This window comes from Arvicola amphibius, chromosome 7 (genome assembly GCF_903992535.2).
Source record: "Arvicola amphibius chromosome 7, mArvAmp1.2, whole genome shotgun sequence".
Lineage (NCBI taxonomy): Eukaryota > Metazoa > Chordata > Mammalia > Rodentia > Cricetidae > Arvicola > Arvicola amphibius.
In genome coordinates this window covers 22,444,590-22,463,576 of record NC_052053.1, presented here as the reverse complement: position 1 = coordinate 22,463,576, position 18,987 = coordinate 22,444,590, and the positions used below count along the sequence as shown (strand labels likewise).

Genomic DNA, 18,987 nt, shown 5'->3' with positions numbered 1-18,987 from the left:
TAGTCTATCAACCAGGAAAGTCAAGGCAGGAACTCAAGGCAGGAACCTTAGGCAGGATCTGATGCAAAGGCAGTAGGGGAGTGCCACTTACAAGTTTGATCCTCGGGATTTTTTTTTGGACTGCTTTCTTAAAGCACCCAGGACTACCACCCCAGGGGTGGCACCCCATACAGTGAGCAGAGCCATTTAGCGTCAATTATTAAGCTAGAAAATGCACTCCAGGGCTTGCCCACAGGCCAACCAGATGGAGGCTTTTCTCACTTGGAGATTTCTCTTCTGAAATGACTCTAGTTTGTGTCAAGTTGACATAAACCTAGGAAACAATATTTCCAATACATCATGGCCCACCTGCCTGGGAGCAAACCTGTGGTTGAAACATCATTCATGGTAGTGTGAAGCCTGCATCAAAGTCAATGGGAAGAGCTCACTGGGGATTCAGTTATACTCGTGTTCAGAAGCCAGTTACTAGCTGTGTATAAAACTCTGGGGAAGTTACGCAAGCCTTCTCAGCTTTGGGCTTTACCTTTTAAAAAATGGAGCCAATCACGTAGACCCAAGTTAAGTCTTTGGACATGAGAGCTACAGGATCACTGGTAGAAATGAACCATCTAGGTTCTTCTGATCTTCAGTTGAAATGCTAGTGATAGGTTTAGCAATCTGTGTTGTATCAAGTCTTCCAGATGCAAGCTAAGGTCTACTAACCCTTCATGAAGAAGAAAAGAGATAGCAAGAAGGAGCCCCAGCGAGAGTGGGGTATGCTGTCTTAGACAATGGGGTGACCGCTGTAGAGCATGCTCCGTTCCCTGGCCTATGTACTGCAGAGCTAACGGTTGATCCGTCAGCACACCAAGGGCAGGTGTATCTACTAGAGTCCGGCTTCCGTTAGCTACACATACTATCTGAGGTAGACCTTGATCTTCGTTATTTTTAGATTTTGTGTTTTTTTAAATTCACCTACTTCACCGTGGACTTGCTTAAGTGGATCCAAATCACTGAGTCAGTGTGTGTGTGTGTGTGTGTGTGTGTGTGAGACTTTGTTAGGGATAGGGTCTTACTAAGTAACCCAGGTTGGCTGGGTTTGAACTCCCTATGCATGTGTTACACATGCGATCCTCCTGCGTCAGCCTCTTAGGTGACTGAATATCCCAGCATTTGTATCATTTTCTCATTCACAGATGTGAACAGTGAGAGCAAAGAAGTCGATTTCCTTATGCAAATTCCCAGTTGAGAACAAGCAAGGCCAAGCTCTGCTTCTCTTTTAGTCCTGGCACTCACAATATACACAAACAAGTGACCTTTTGTAGTCTGTTTAGTGACTCCTAGTTTATTTTTCATTTCTTTCGTGCTTTTCTTTGATGACTTCACTAACACTGAAACGCTGTCTAATGTTCCTAAGTGCAGCAAGGCTGAGGTGGATTTGTATAGAAATAAACTTTCTTCAGACATTAATTACAGTTCAATGATAATAAATCAATAATATCAATTAGATTGGATGCCCTTAAACTGAGATACACACAAAATAAGGGTGCTTATTGGTCAGTTGGCTAAAGCAAAGGCTCGCAGGTATCCACTTCCTAGTACCATACGTGATGAGAACCAGCAAGGTTACAGAACTGACTGGGGATCTCATGGGGACAAAAATGTTGATGTCCATGAAGATGGTCATCCTTTTGTTAGTAGACATGCATAGGAAACAGTTCAGTCTCTGTGTTTCCAAGAGTAAGAACAGGACAGTTTAAGAAGCCTACCTGTGACCAGCACAGCTCAAATATCTTGAAACATCCATCCCCAGAAAAGATGTTTCTGGTCCCAGAAAGTCCCTCCTGCCCTTTGTTCCACCTCAGTCAAAGGGAGTATTAAAATCTGTCAGACAATGGGCTAGGAAGCATGGCAAGAGCATCGATTGGATTGCGGTCTACGGTCTACACTTGCCTCTGTGTTCCCCGTGTTTTGATGAGTTTATCTAATTACTCTTTATCAATAAAAAATCAGGAATCAGATAGCAGGGTAAGAAACTGAATAATCAGAGAAGTGATTGATGAAGCCACCAGTGACCTTATCTCTTCCCTTCCTCCATTCAAAGAGGCTGAGATCTTCTCTTAATCCTGTCTTACTACTTCCTGCCTCCTATCTGTCCCCAGTCCTCCAAAACCTCTGTGGTTAATTTTGGTCAGCCAATGGCTAACTCCATCCACCCTCTGACTCAAAGCAAACTTTATTGTCAGAATAGTGATTAAAATATCACACAACAGTGTTCTCTGCTCTCCTGACATACAAGGTTTGTCTATTACTTCAGCCGTGTGGAGACATCTGGTCTAATTGGCCCAGGAGCAAATGTAAATTTCCAGGCCACGTTTTCTATGTCCTTTCTGATTCACGGTGTTTATTTTTAACTCTCAATTTGCAATCCTCTTCTCTTAGTATTGTGCGTCAGGTTTCTTTGAAACTGAAGTGATGACCGCACATGAAATCTCCCTGGCAGGTAGAAGCTAAGCCATTCAGAAAGATGGGCTGAGAAGAGGCAGTAACAATTCCTACAGAGATCTCTTCACACATGAACATGCACCCGAGGACAGATAATGGATTTGATTAGTGGTAACGTTAGAATCATGCTCTTTTATAAAAGTAATATAAACATGAAGGTTCACCGAAGAAAACTTGTGTTTATACAAACATATCATGAAGGGAATAAGAATGAATTTCAATGGCTGTGAGCTGTCTCTTTAGGCTTAATCACCATTTATTGCTGAAATTCATTTTAAAAAATCTGGTGGAATCGTATGCATTTCTTAATTGCATCAACGGGTTATATTGAGTAGCAATGTCTTATCTTAGTAAGTGCAGCCTATGGTATTTGACCTATGACATCACATTTCCCAGACTGTGCTTCCACCACTAAAGTGACATGTGACTACCTCTCTGGTTTCTCTGACCAGGTGACTCACCTACACTGATGTATGAATTAATGGCTTGCTTCTTTATATTTTGAAGTAATGTTCTGTTATATGGAAATACCAGTTGGTTCGGCCTTTTGCTTCATGGTTGTTTCCAAGGTTGGTCTATTAAAAATAAAGTTTGGGTACCCCATGAATGCTGCCTACTGGATATGATATGGCCATTGAAATCATGAAGACACAGCAGCTCTGGCTACCTGCACAAGACCTACCCTAAGTAAAACGACATGAAAGGAGAAGGCAGATAGTTGAGAAGAGGAAGGGGCCGTAGGACTAAGAGGAGGAGTTAAAGAGGGTCCTGAGGGTAAATATGATCACAGCACATTATTTACATGAATAAAATTGTCAAAATAACAAAAATGAACAATTGGGTAAAGTAGCCATAATCTTTCTGTAACTAAATAATACAGCCCTCCATTTATGTTCCCACTTATAAGTTATGCCATCCCTTTGCTAAGAATTTCTTTGATGGGGGTTTGCTGGGTTGCCCTTGGCCCATGTTAACAAACTCCTTCCCATTAGTTTCTGACGTCAGTGTCTGAGGCCATTGCCGTTTCACAACAGAAATGAGAAAAAGCAAGAGAATTGATTGGCTAGAAATGTCATTTGAACATTACTTTTCATTTCCTTTAATGACCAGGACTCAGCATGTGTCTATCTTTATTGGCACTCTATTTTTAGCCCTCTTTCAATCGGCAGACCTCTATCCATTGCATATTCTTCTATTGGCTATTTTTATTGTAATTTTGTGTGCTCTCTGAACAATACTAATCTCTTATCTTTGTCTTTTAATTTTATATTTCAGATGTATACCTTAACACACACACACACACACATATCTGAAATGGAGAAGTATTTAAAGCGTGATGCAAGGAAGAAGTCAAATATTTAAAATAATCCCCATTTTTGCTAGGTGTCCTCATTGCTCCCACAGTGTCTGAAGAAGCTGTGGGGCAGTAGATGTGCACTCATCTTAGAAGAGACCTACTAAGCACTTATCTAACCGTAGGCAGGTCACGCAGCACTCCTGGGCCTCCGAGTCCTTGCCTAGTTCCCAAAGTTGTGAAGATTATATGACACAAGAGTAGAGAGCTCTATTGGGCTTAGCATTTTCCCTGAGACCTAACTATTCTTAGAAAGTCTGAATCCTTTATTTGGGGCTAATGGTTTGCGTCATACTGGGGTCGTCTTCTGGAACAAAAGAACTGGAAACTTACTTTAGTATGAGAAATTTGCATCTTTGCTGCTCAGAATGTCTCCTCTTATTGGAGACTCTGATAAGGAGATAGTTGTGTGTGTGTGTGTGTGTTGTGCACATGTGGAGACCAGAGGTAGACTTTTGTGTCTTTGTCAATCATTCCCCATCTTATTTTTTATTTTATTTTTGTGTGTGGCAGGATCTCTCCTTGAACCTGCAGCTTACCAATTTGGCTAGCCTGGCTGGCTAGGGACCTCTAGAGATCGCCCCATCTCCAGCTCCCCAACACTGGCATCATAGGTGCACACTGCAGCCATCTCCCTAGTGAACTAATTGGAATTATTATCTTATGAGCACTCTATGGTTTTGGGAAATGAGTGAAAATTTAATATTATCCATTCAGCTGGTTAAAGGACAGGGGCCATGCAGGGAAAGGAGGTGGGTCACGGCTCAGACCCTCATGTTGTCAGAGATCTGCCTCTACTGAGTGGCACATTTGGATGCTACTTCCTCAGCTTCAGAAAGGGAGAGGCTCTTCTTGCCAAGGAACATTCCGAGGTCCTAGACAACAATGGATTTGCATTTCCATTGCAGGATAATTATGAAACACAAGGCGAAGAGGCACTACTTACATTTTGTTCATTTTTAAAATGTGCTGATAAAATACGACGATACTTACATATACAGAACATTATCTTTCTCTGTCAGGATTGGAAATGACTTCCATTTCCTTCGTTTTGCCTGTCTTTTTTTTTCTTGCACACAGCTTTCTTATCTCTGCAGGAAGAAGCTATATGCTGTGTACTCACAGTACAGAAAAATCTCCTTAAGCATTTTATAGCTGCCATTTTCTTTTTAGCGTGCAATGTTTCACTGCCTGTTGGAGAGCAATGGAGGGGCTGGGGCCTCCACCATGTTGAGGCATTCGCGCCAGGCTCTACCAAGTGTCTTGATAGAGTAAATTCTTTAGCTAGGCTAAGTAAAAGGAAATGATAGTTTCACTTGATTGTCCCTGAGGACAGTCAACTATTATAAATCATCAACGATATCAGTGGCGGGGCATCTCTGAATACATGGTTTTTCTTCAACACATGGAGAGTTTGCATAGAGCCCGTGAAATACAGAAAGGAAGCATTTGCATGAGCCAGCGGACTTGGCCCTTTTTCCTGGAGCATCATTTTCACCTAAAGGAATGATTGACAGCTAAACCTGAGCTAATCCACTATGAATATCTGACAGACATGTTCTTAAAAATGAACAAAGCAATACTGTCATTTCCAAGAAAGTAAATGCTGGCGTTTTCTGTCAGTAGCAAAATTCAAGGAAACTAGAATATTTGAATTGAAGGAATTGCTCATTTGCTCCCTGAGAGATTGACAACACCCCCAACGTTTTCTGGTGCTTCAAGACACACATGATGAGGTTGGCGGTGATATTAATAAGCAAGCCTTTTGATATCATGGGTTCTGGAGGATGTGCAAACTCAGTGAACTTGTGGCTTCCAAATGACCAAAATCTCACATTGCAAACTCACAAGTGGCAGGAGTCCCTCATGTGCAGTCAGACCAACGAACTGCAATGCAACAGAACAGGAGGGGTTCATTGATACTACTTCAGATTCTACATGGGGAACTGTCACCTAGTCTAATGTGGGAACAGACAAGTGGACACAGCCATTGGACATAGCTATCAGGGAGATTGTTCTTTGACAGATACATTTCCGTGTGAGGTTTGACTTTCATTGAGGAATTCTATCAAAAACACTGCAATAGATTAAAAGGAAAATTGGATGTGGTAATCCAGTTGCCTTCAATTAAACCAGCTGCTTTAGAAATTTGCAAAAAATAGACTATTATCACTCTATTTGATAACAAAAGACTTGCTGATTTTTGTTTTGAAAATGTAGTTATTGCTTTTTAAAACATGTTATAATAATATGCATCATTTCTTATTGTATTAAACCAACAAACCAATGCTTATTTGTTCTATTATATTCCGATAAAGTAACTATTAATATATATAACCTGCATAAACTGAAGCTCTCTTGGAGGTACATCATCACCATCATCATCATCATCACCATCATCATCATTTTAGTCAGAATCTCTCTCTGGAGGTCAGTTTGACCTTTCGCTTGGGATCCTCTTGGCTCAACCAACTGAGGACTGGGGTTATCAGCTTACAATACCAAACATGGGTGAGGCATTATCTTTTTGGTATTGCTGTTTATGTGTGGTGTTTGTATTATGTATGTACATGAGTGAGGTCAGAGAACAATTTTCAGGAATCTATTCTCTCCTACCATGGAACCCAGGGTTTGAGCTTGGGTCATCAGGTTCCTATGGCAAATACTTTTAGCTGTTGAGCTATCTTCATTGCCCAAGAGGTGTTATTTTTAAGGGAGTAAAGGAGTCCTGGGATTTGAAAGTTTGCAGACAACTAGAAGGAAATAACTAGAGCTGAGGTACTGAATTAACGAGGGAAAGGAAATTGATGCTTATTTTGAATGTCTATTGTTCTGAGCTCATTCAATCTCTTGATTATTCTAGCATCAATATCATCCCCATATATGGATAAAGAGACTGAATGCAAAGGCCGTTGCGTGTTGCAGAACCCTTCCAGGCTCTTTTCCTCTTACTTTTCATTGTCTTCTTACTTAATAACATTTTATTCTATATTAGAAGATTGGGCTTGATTAAGAAACATCCGTGTTCATCTTGTGCACACGTGTGGGATGCTAGCTGGACAGAGGGACTTAGAGAGCTCGAGATAGAAGGGAACGGAAAACGGTGTTGCAGGTTTTTTTTTTTTAAGTACTTTTGGTTTACAATTTGAATGATAAATTTTGCTAGGAATAAATAAAGAAGCAGCTTTAGCCGGCAAATATAGAGTTTTTCAGGAGAGCAAATGCACAGTCTTCTTTTAGATGCCTACTAACTACACCCTGTGCAGTGGTCTGGTCTCCTCAGATCATGGTCTATGGTTACAAATGACACCTGGTATTTATTGAGAATTTAGCAAGGTCAAGCCAATGCTTCCATTCGTGATCTGACCTAATCCTTACAACCACTTTGTGTAATTAGAACTATGACTCTTGATTTACTAAAAAAGAAACCTGATTTGAGAGGAGCAATGATCCAGCTAAGGCCTTGATAGGAGTGATTCTATGAGCCAAGACTTTATGCGCAGCTAACTCTGGATCCCGTGTTGTCTTCCAAGGTGCCTGTCCACTAAAGAATTTCAGTTCCTTGTGGAACGGGTCCAGATCCCTGGCCCCCGGGTATTTCAACACTTAGCATACTGCTTGAGGCTCTGTAATTTCTTTAAATGAATGAAAGACTACTTGAACGTAAGCCAAGCATGGTTTCTCACACCAATTACTTGGGCTAAGGCATGATGGTTGTTTTATCTTCAAGACCAGTTGTGTTCCATGGCAAGTTCAAGGCCAGCCTTGGCTACAACATGAGACCCTGACTCAAACAAAGCAAAACAAACAAACAAACAAAAACCAAAAATAATGTTGAAATTCAATGTATACGTAGAACTAAATAAAAAGCCAAACTACTTTGATGTTTCTAGAAGCTTCTTTAAAGATTCGGTTTCATTGCTAGTTTAAAGTGTTGCATCCCAATTTAACTGAGTCATCTAACTTTGTTAATTTTAATAGTTTCTCTGATAACATTCTAAACTCATTGCTTCCCTATTATATGTCAAATGGCTAAATCTTTTCTGGCCCAAGACAGGCAGACTGAAACAGCAACAGGTGGCACTGACAGAACTGCCCTCCATTAGGCTAGACTGAAGCTTGTTGCAGGAAGATGTGTGAAATGCCAAATAATTACATACATGCTTCGGGTGGGTACAGAGCTCTTCGTCTACCAGAGAAAAAGCCAGCAGCAGAGGGGATGCTGTCATATCAGACAAAATGTTTTCAGTAACGCATGTATTAATTTACCTCTACAGATGGATTGGTAACAGTGGCCATGCCTCTCTACTTATTACCTGCCAATTTTAATGTGCATTTGAGTCATTATCTCTCTCCCTAGACATCTGCACTTCCTGTGTTACAGGTGTTGCTAGAAGCCACCTAGCATCCGTCTATCCAGGAACAGAAGAACCCCCACTTTTAGGGGAGGAATGGGTTTCCTTTTAACTACCTGTGTTATGTAAATAGATGTAGGATTTTTGGGTAAAATTTCTGGCCAACCTTCTTAAATTGGGAAAACACAATTCAGCATTCATTTATAACTAAGAGGAGAGATGTTTGAAAGCAGGAACAGGAGGGCCCTTTCTTGCCTTGTAATGAAACTGGAAACATCACTAGCTGATGGCATATTCAATGGTGAACTTGAAGCTTTCCTCCAAAGCTCATTGACACGGCAAGGGCCCTGTCACCACGTCATGTCCTCCCTCACCACGTCAGTTAAAAATTGTGCCGCTGGGCCTAGATAAACAGCGATCCTAGCTAACACAGTAAGGCAGGAGAAGATAAACAGAGGAGTGGGTGTTGAAGAAGACATTGTCCCTCACAGATGATGTGACTGTGTGCTTAGAATATCAGAAGATGTCTACAAAAGCAGAAAAGAATTAATGAGAGAAAATCTGTAAAGGTTTCAGGAAAAAATAAATATCCAAAATATGTTAGTTATTATTAAAAACTGGGATTTTACAAACCTCAAACAACAGATAATATAAAGAAAGACAGGAGAAAGTGAGAGGTGTTTTTGTTTGGTTTTGTTTTGGTTTTATATTGGAAACAGTGAAGTGGGCCTCAGAAACATTCAACAAGAATCAAAGAAGCAGAGATCCATGTCACGTGACATGACCAGAAGATGTAAGAGGTTTAAGAGGTCCCCTTTATCCTACCTGATCTATGGTTTCATTACAGTCTCTTTCAAAACCTCAACATATATTTCTGGAGACATTGATAAATTGATTCTAAAATATACATGGAAATGCAAAGGATCCAGAAACAGCAAGAGAAGGACTGCACTGGAGGACCCACGTTCCTGATTTCTCTTCTGACAAAGCTGCTGTAAGCAAGACTGAGGTGTGTGTTGTTCTATAACCCAAAGTCAAGGGATAAGTGAAAGAGAAATGAAGGTCTATATTCAGACTCCCACAGCCAACCGATTCCTTGCAAAGACGCCAAGCTAATCCAGTGTGGAAAGTCTTGCTTCACAAATAGTTCCGGAATAACCAAATTTAAAGTTTCTACAAGAAAATATGGAAGAAATTTTTACCACCTGAGAGTAAGCCAAATTTCTCAGAACAAAATATATGAACTGCAAAATTAAAAATTGATCTGCTGATAATCAAAACTTAAAAAAAGACATTGTTAGAAAAATAAAATTCAAGCTACAATCTGTTAAGAACATCTGAGAAACATATTGGACAAAGAACTTGTATCCAAAATACATAGAGGGGGCAGGAGAGGGGCTGGAGAGATGGCTCAGTGGTTAAGAGCACTGATTGCTTTTCCAGAGGTCCTGATTTCAATTTCCAGCAACCACATGACAGCTCACAACCATCCATAATGAGATCTGGTGCACTTATTATCTTATTATTAAGAGTACTTATTGCTCTTGCAGAGGACCCAGGTTCAGTTACCAGCATCCACATAGATGCTCAGAATCATCCAGTTCCAGGGGTTCTGACTCCCCCTTCTGGACACTGAGGGCACTGCACACACATAAAACACAGACATACAAACCACTCATACACACATAAGATAAAAATGAAAAAAAAAAACCCATAGAAAACAATGTTAATAAGATAACCAAAAAATTAAAATAGTTAAAAGATTTAAGAAGGTTTTTACCAAAATATGACATTAAGACAAATAACACATGAAAAGATGTTCAACATCATTCATCAATAAACACCAATTACTAGATAGCATTGCAAACTTATTAGAATGCCTAATTAAAAAGACTGACTTTTTAGTGAAAATGTAGTCTTTCTAATGCTACTAACTCCGTCATTCACTAACGATGGTGTGGAAAGCTTGCAAGCCTGGTCTTGAAAATAAAAGGCAGCACATCTACTTTACAAAGAGTCTGGTAGCTTCTCAAAATAATTGAAAACATTATACAGCTCACCAAATCTATTCTACCTATGCATTTAAGATAAACAAAAGAGTATATTTTTGTAAAGACTTATATGCAAGTGATCCTGCCAACAGTTTTCACACTGTCCCAATAGGAACAAGCTGACTATTGTTATAGTTGGAGACAACCAAACTATCCATCAATGGATGACTGAATAAAGAAACTGTAGCAGAGGCATAAAGGGCTGTGTGTTAAAGAGGAGCAGACTGCTGATATGTACAACCAAGTCATAAAGACCTGTAAAAGCATTTTGTTGAACAAAAAAAGCCAGATACCAGGAGCAGGGTAGCTATCCCGAGGGTGTAGCATGGGAGAGGTGGCCCTTCTACTTTTCTATCATGTAGTGGAGTGGGTGGGAGAGAGAGGCTCCCTTTGCCCCCGACTCAACACCTGCCGCGGGCGGGAGAGTTGGCCCCTGGGACACGAGAGTGGGAGAGAGATGGCCGGTTCTCTCACCAGGTGCAGCACTTGGGAGAGCGGTCCCTGCACCTTGCCTGGGCAGCACAGTACAGCTGACCCCGTTGGCAGGGGGCAGGGTTGAGCTGTCTCTGAGAGTGTGAGAATGAGAAATCTTGCCTCACGTCCCTCGTCTGCCATGTGGTATGCAAGGTGAGGGAAAGATTTCCTCCCCTAACTTACCCCTTGCCACCTGTGGCAGATGGGAGAGCTGACCCTGAGGTAAAGAGAGCAAGAGCTGGCCCTGTTTCTACCAGAGGCAGCACTTGGGAGAGTGGCCCCTGCACCTTGCCTGGCAACACAATAGAGCTGGCCCTGGTGGTGTAGGTGTGGGTGAGTGGGCCCTAAGGAGTGAGAGCAGGAGAACGGGCCCTGCCCTTCACTCCTTGCTGCAAGGATGACCTACCCAGAGGCAGTGCTAGAGAACTCACCCTAGTAGTGAGGATTGGGAAGAGCTGGTGGGTTGACCAATTCAGCTACATCCTAGACCTAGAACCAGGGCTAGGAGTTGACCCATTTAAACATCCAACCCCTCTGTGATCTGCTGGAGCATGCAAAGGGTCTGGTCCTGCAGACCCAAAGTTGCAGGATCTTAACAACAGAGGGCAAGGATGGGATATCCAAGAGGAGTCCCAGTGAGGGCCCAGTATTGACAGTGTAGCAGAAACCAGGCCTAGAACCAGGGCAATGACTCATTGTAATGAGCACTTACAAGCAGAGTAAATATGGACTAAAAGGTATATTGTGTGACTCACTGTGTAACAACACTACAGCGTCCAACAAGATCTATCTATCTATTTATTTATTCTTGTTTTTCTTTTCTCTTAAATTTTACTTCATTTTATTTTTGTGGGGGAGATTGTGGGGGGGGGATAGAGGGTGGAGTCAAGGGGACAGGTAGATGGGTGAGATCGAGATGCACTGTGTAAAAGCCACAAAGAGTCAATCAATCAAAGGTTTAAGGAAGAAAGAAGAAAAAGAAAGAAAGAAAGAAAGAAAGAAAGAAAGAAAGAAAGAAAGAAAGAAACCAGACAGGAAGTGCGCATACTACACCCTCTTTCATCTATTTGAGAACCCAAAACTGGCAAAAACAGCCTAAATAATAGAAATCAGAAGGTGGTTGCTTCTGAGGAAGCAGAACTGACTCTAATAGGTCATGAAGAATCCTTCCGAGGGGAAGGCGAGTCTGGGGTGTAGGTTATTTGGGTGCACTTATTTACCAAACTCATCAAACAGTGTTTTTGCTGTGTGCTTTTTTAGAGCATTCCAATTAGATCTTTACTGATTTGCCTGCTTTCCTCCTTTCTTACTTCCTAGAATGAAGATATGATCAGTGCCCCAGCAGCCTTCTTGGACCATGAAGACAAAACCCAAGCACCAATAATGGCAGACAGACAGCAGGAAACCCTTGGATTCCTGGGTGTGGAGCTATTGAGGCAGCCCTGGGCTGCCCCTTCTCCAGGTATGCTGAGCCAGTCCTGAACTGCCCTTCTCCAGCTCCTTTATGTGGAGGAGAGAGAACTAATTCTCTTTTTAAGTCAATATCTCTGTTGCTTGCAACCAAATGCAATTCCTAAAAATAAATAGAATCAGTAAGAGTAAAATTGTTTGGGGCTGTGTTAGATTAGTCCCTCCTCCTCCTTCTCCTCCTCCTCCTCCTCCTCCTCCTCCTCCTCCTCTTCCCCCTCCTCCTTCAAAACAGGCTTTCTCTGTATAGCCCTGACTGTCCTGGAACTTGCTCTGCAAAACCAGCTAAACTAGCTGCCATTGAACTCAGAGATCCACCTGTCTCTGCTGGGACTAAAGGTTTGTGCCACCACTGCCCAACTTGTGAGAACTATACTAAACTTCTAAACTGAAATACCATCATTTCCTTCTTATAGATACTGCTCCCTTTGATGTATTAAAATATTAAATGCTACCATACATTTGGGAAATTGGGGTGTGTGTGTGTGTGTGCGCGCGTGCGTGTGTGTGTGTGTGTGTGTGTGTGTGTGTGTGTGTGTGAGAGAGAGAGAGAGAGGTGTGTGTGTGTGTGTGTGTGTGAGAGAGAGAGAGAGAGAGAGAGAGAGAGAGAGAGAGAGAGAGAGAGAGAGAGAGAGAAGAGAGGGAGGATTGTAGTATCAGGCTAATGTTTTGAATCAAACCAGGTTTTCTCATAAATTCTCGTTTGGTCATGGGGGTAAATGGCTGACCTCTCCAAGTCCCTTGTCACTTCCTCTGGGTACAGAACTCACAAGACCAGCTTTTACCTTCCATCATTATAAAGCTGGAGGAAGGCCATGTATATGAAGTATATATGCATAGAGGCTGGCATGGAGCAAATCGTAGCTCTTTCTCAGGGGAAGAATTTTAAATAACTTGATTTTGGACATGGCATTGACCATATGGGTAAGCCATCACAAAGCCATTTGCCCTTGACTACCATCAGCACAACACATGGTTTTAATGGTTGATTATAGCATTTTGTAATAGAGTCACTGCCTCATTTCCTACTGAGTTTAATTGCAGTGAAGGCTGCTTCCCTCAGAGGTGAGAGAAAGCCACATTTCCCAAAGTGCGTCAGACAAAACTGCAAAAATTGTTATTTTGATGGAAAGACTCAGAGAGCACGTAGGTTCGTATGAAAGAGCCCTAGGAAGTGGTGGTCACGGAAGACTGAAGATCTCTGAGAGACTGGTATGTGTTGCCTGTGTAGCCAACAGGGAAAGACAATGTCTCCTTGCCCACAGACAGGAAACCTGGTTGGCCGCATCCTGACCTGCAAACCTGGCAGCTGATGCAGAGTCTGTGGGCTAGAATGTTGAAGTTATGATGACCCCACCTTAGCTGGAAACTACATAGACCACAGAGAATTGCTGAGATCCCAACCTGAGAAAGAAATGCCGGGGTGTTAATGAGCTCCTGGCACGGCAGCTCGGGCGTGTGGATTACATCTGTAGAAACCAGTGCCCAGGGATGCCAAGGAGTTCACTTACCTGCAAGGGTTGGTGATTTCCTCTGGTGTTGTTTTCATAAAAGGAGAAACGGGCTTTTCCACAAAAGATCCAAAGCCCAGTCTAAAGTTGCTGGTTAATTTAGACATCTCTTTGGCAAGCCGGGAGCCCAGCTCTTTGATTGTGTTGAGGTCATCATCCATGGAGGCCGAGAGGTCCATGAGGTAATACAGATCGACTGGGTAATCTTCCGTTTGGCGGACCTGCACTTGCACGGTCTGCTCACCGCCTATAATGGCCCACGAGAAACAAATCCATAAACACAGCAGTCATTTGTAACTGACCAATCCTGAGCTAACCGGCTATTGTATTTCAGAGTGACCTTAGTAAGGTGTGCACCATCTCATGAACTGTGCGGTAGCGTCTGTAAATGAACAGGTCCATGGAAATCTCCCAGCGGTGAGTTTGGAGGGACTGAAGGAGGTGGATGTCAGGATATTTTATATCTCCTTGGGAGAAGGAGCAGCCATTTAGATGGAAGATAAGCCACGTCTTTGTATGTGTGGCTTTAAAAAAAAAGGTGAACTGAATAAAGGGGGAGATTAAATCTACATTTCGGCCCTTGACGAAATGTACAGTTAATGTGGGCGACATTTGAGTAATTCAAACAGTCACCCCTAGAGAAGCTGTCTTCAGTGACACATTCAAAGTGCCGTAAAGAGACGTGTGATTCCCGTGTCCTTCAGATGGGGAAAAGAGCAGCACCGCAACCAAGGATGTGTGCTGGGTGCCAGAGGTATTGGTGGACTGTCAGCTACAAAGCTAGGAAATCGAGCACTCCGTACCTGGCCTCAGTGCAAGAACCACGCTCTGAGGAGAAATCTGAACAATGTCAGAACTGTTTCTCTGTCGGCCGACGCTCAGCGGCTTATTTTGAAGTATTTCTACTTGGGAGACAGGGTTTTCGATGAAGGGCAGTTGACATCCTTTGGCCAAAAGGTTTGCAGGTGTGTCGCACCTCTCGCCAGCTCCGGACGGGTGGGTAAAATTCTAAAAGGGGGAAAAATCACCAGGAAGGAAAGGAGACAAATCTGCATCACTTTGTAGCAGGCCAGGCATTCATTCTCTGATGTGCTTTGTGAGATAAGTGTATGCCAAGTACCTCCTATCCCCACATGCCTGGTGGTGATTGTCAGGTGGAGTGAGTGATAACTGGAGAAGTTGGCCAGTAAAATTTTGAACAAAATTGGAGCCTCTTTTTAGTTAAATATTAAAGTCAAATCTTAAAAGTTTTTTTTTTTTAAATTCAAAGTTCATGTCTTAAAGTTTCTCCCACTTTCTGAGTGGATCTTTAAAATGGCTGAGCTCCTAAAGTTGACACTTTCCTGTGAATTTACTTGTTCGGGATGAAGGGTTGTTTTTCTGGACTCCTAGGACTGTCATGCTTTGTAAATCTGTCGGCAAACCCAGAGAAACATTTCCCGTAGATTTCTAAAGGACAGGGCACCTGACATCTCCCTGTCTGGCACTCAGCTGGTTCTGTTTGCTGATGGGTCCCCATCAATTACAGCATCACTTCATGGAAGGTGACCTCTCAAGGACTTTAAGCTCAGCATCTTCAAGACTTCTAGTTCAAGGTCTCTTAGAGCTCTCTCTCAGGTTTGGAGGTTAAAAGGGAATATGGTTTAAAGTCTGCACTGCGTCTGGAATTCCAGAAAGTCCCAGCCCTTCGGGTCCATCCAGAGAGAAGGCTGTGACATGTAGGGCCTAGCAGAGAGGAGGCTGCTCTGATCTTGCAGCACCCAGAGCTGGGAGATGGAGCCAAGACAAGAGCAGAGCAGATGCTATTGACAGGCAAAGTTGTTCCTGAGCAGAACTGACCATAGACAGGATTGAATTGAGGCCCTTGGACTCTCTCTCTCTCTCTCTCTCTCTCTCTCTCTCTCTCTCTCTCTCTCTCTCTCTCTGTGTGTGTGTGTGTGTGTGTGTGTGTGTGTGTGTGGTGGGCTCATGGAAACCAGTTTGGAGTCTACTAAGAACCAAACTAATTCTTACATCTTTTCCTTGCCCCTTAGGAGTCTAAGTCACGCCTTATATTTTCCCCAACTAGGAGTTATGTTCTTCTAAAACTGACATTCAAAAATACAGCTGTTCCCTGCTTACCAATCAGACCTATACAGATCTGTGGCTCTAGCCTGGGTATGGCGAACTCTGCAACTTTCCATGATGTAACAAAGGCAAACAGCGGCTGGACGAGGCCTTAGAATCCTCCCTACCACAGTGGAATGGCTACCAGTTGTGTTGAGCCTTTGCAGAAAGAACAGAGGTAGCGTAAACTACATTAGCACTTTGCTTGTACCCTAAGCTTTGTTCCTTCTTTGCTCTAATGGTCACAGCTGTCTGCCACAGCTGATTCACTAATGACTGCATCGATTATTGGAGAGGCCTCTGAAATGATCTGACCTTGAAACTTGCTGATCCCTTGGCCAGCTACAAGGAAAATTCCCAGAAGCACTTACGAATGGAAAGATAAATTTAAATATAAGTTCTGGTGGGTTTGAGAGATAACTCAACAGCTAAGAATGCTTATTGCTCTTCCAGGGGACCCAATTGCGATCCCTAGCACCTACATCAGGAAACCTACAACTGCCTATAACTAACTGTAGTGTCAGGTGATCTAATCCCCACTTCTGGCCTCCGTGAACACATGAATGGGTACATGCACACACACACACACACACAGAGAGAGAGAGAGAGAGAGTAAATGTAAATTCTAGATCATTTTTTTTGTCTCTGCCCTGAAACTAATATTGTCTTCTAGACAATGTCCAAGGAGCATATGGGTTTGTTTCTTGTTGAATATTCTCAACTCTGCATTTGTTATTTGAACTCAAAAAGAGCGCAGTTGCCTTGAATTTTGTTTGTGGACTAAGCAGTCGAGGCAGTGGAGGGAGAGTGAGCTGGTTTATGCTTTCCTGCCTGTGAGGCAACGCTCCACACACACAATGAAGGTGGAATTTGGGTCCTAACAGCCATAGCCCCATTCTGAGCCAAGCATCTACATTCCTTCCCCTTTGAGCTTGCTACTGGGTTCTTGCTGTCGGCATTTATAAGCGTTGCTTGGTATTTAGATTCTTTCCAGTGGGTGGGACTTAAAATCCTGAAAGCCAAGGGCTCTTTTTCTTGGTGTGAATCCTTTCCACGTTGCTCTCTGTTTCAGGCACAGGCTGTGACTTGGTCTGTCTTGTTTGTAGCCCTTCTGGTCTACACATACATGGTTTCACTCTGACCAGACAAGGACTGTTTCTTCCATGCTTTGCAATGGCTGCGCAGGAGCCACTCAGTTTGCGAACGTGTGATTTGTGAAAGGATTGCCCCATGCATGAAAGAATTGCCCCATGCATGAATTATAGTTTTTCCCTTCTTGAAGTGCCTAGCAGAGACTCACAACGGATCTCAGGTCCCAGATGGAACAGAACCACACTGTATCAATGTTAAATGCCTGCTTCACTTTGAACATATCATCTCCATGGCTACCAGTTATCCAGACAGAATGTAACACCTGTAACCAGCTAGAAAACCTTTAAAGTAGGAGAAGCAGAGGGCTGGCACCCGTTTAGTCTCAGCATTGGGGAGGCAGAAGCAGACAGATCCTGGTCTACAAAGTGAGCTCCAAATGAGCTATGCAGTGAGACCCTATCTCAAAAATAAAAATTAAAAAACATAATTAATTAACTAATTAATTAATTAATTAGAGAAGTTGCTAGATTTAATAAAGGATGTTTGGTTAAGTTTTTTAAAAATAACTTGGCATCCATTCCTTGAGTAAATTGTTTTCGAAGTACACATGAATATAATTTTGATCCTCTGACACTCAGGTTCCTCTCTTGATCTGACTTAATCACATGACCCTGCAGAGAGAACCGCTTTCACTGAGGACATTAACTGATGTGTAAACAGTGTTCAAACAGGGCGATAGCCAGTGACTTACCTCCTGGGAGCACCAGGCACAGTGAGGTCCCGTGAGCAAGCAGTCTGAGCAGGTCTCTGCACCGCCCCAGGCACAACCACCTAAGGCAAAACCAGCAAGACGTGGGCGTTAAAGCCGTCTCATTCATTCTGCTTATGGGACTTACACTTCTTACTTGAGCAAAGCTATATTAGAAGATTAATGTTCTTTATAGTTTATACTCGTCAGATTGGGAATATATACACCATGTGAACAGGAATTAGCTCTCTTGTCTCAAACCGCAGCAGTGTCTAACTGCTCAGCAGTACTGAATCATCCGGCTTATTCTCCTATTCAGCACCTGCCATGTAATTTCAAAAACTTATCTGTACCCATTAAAAAAAGGTTTCTCTTATAAATTCGGCGTTTCTGTTTCTAAAATCCTTCTCCATTCTCAATATTATGACTCCCAAGTGGACGACCTTGTCGTACAACAGAACAGAAAAGCTTCCAAGTGGCGATCCCAACGACACTCAGAAGTCCCATTGTGTAGGAAGGCTGTCTAATTCTCCTCGTTAGAATGCCCATGCAACCTTTGTATTTATTTACCTAGCACCTAGAACGTTTGCTGGAGGAAATTCCCAAGTCTGCCTATAGTTTGTTAAAGTGTCTCTGTGCCAAGAGAGCCATCAGACAGATCAGATGAAAAATGACGGTGGGTCTGCCTTCTGGAGCAAATGACAGTTTGTCGAGCATACAGCGAAGACGAGAGTGATAAACGGGAGAGCTCTCTTACCTTGGACGAGCTCATTCCTTCCTAGAAGTAGCAGGAACAGGCAGAGCAGCTCAATCCCCATTCGGTTCAGTTTTCACTGTGCAGACAGATTAAAAATGAATTACCTCCAGGGTTACAAGACCAGAGCTGGAGGCCGTGAAAGTCTCTCTTGCAGTGTAAAACAAAAATGTCAAACTACTTACGCTGCTTTGAAAAGTAACTCGATCCTGTAAACCCAAAAGCTTTCATTAAGACCGATATGAAAACAGAAGCTACCTAGACAGGCTAAGAAGAAAAGCTGTGTTTAAAAGCAACTTCAACACGGTTACTTCCTTGTTTGCCATATAAGGAAAGCAGGTGTGCAATCACCGGGAAGGTGAGGAGATTCATGCAGGAGACATTTTTGTGTGTGTCAGTTCTGTTAGTCTCACTGCGTCCTAGGGAAAGTTGGTAGCTTTAGTAAAATGGTGATCAACGGGCTGTCCAAAGACCCACTGAAATGCATGGTTTTTAATAACAATTTCAATGCAGTAAGGATGTGAAATAAAATGCCAGGATTTAAGCTAAATGTAAGGAAGCTTTAAAAAAAAAAACCAGCTGAAAATACCT

General features: G+C 42.6%; 1 protein-coding gene across 3 annotated transcripts in view; it reads right to left on the bottom strand.

Moving 5' to 3' along the window:
* The window catches only part of Itgb6 (integrin subunit beta 6), a 79,595-nt gene extending 61,135 nt beyond the window's left edge, over positions 1-18,460 (bottom strand). For 2 of the 3 annotated variants that reach the window (XM_038337319.1, XM_038337321.1), the window contains exons 1-4: positions 18,400-18,460; positions 17,646-17,725; positions 14,500-14,704; positions 13,697-13,943 (exon numbers count right to left, since the gene is read on the bottom strand). In XM_038337319.1, the coding sequence (XP_038193247.1) occupies positions 13,697-13,943; positions 14,500-14,704; positions 17,646-17,725; positions 18,400-18,460 (593 nt within the window). The remainder of the gene's footprint in view (positions 1-13,696; positions 13,944-14,499; positions 14,705-17,645; positions 17,726-18,399) is intronic. The other variant, XM_038337320.1, reaches the window with a different exon arrangement.
* Between the last annotated feature and the right edge of the window lie 527 nt (positions 18,461-18,987).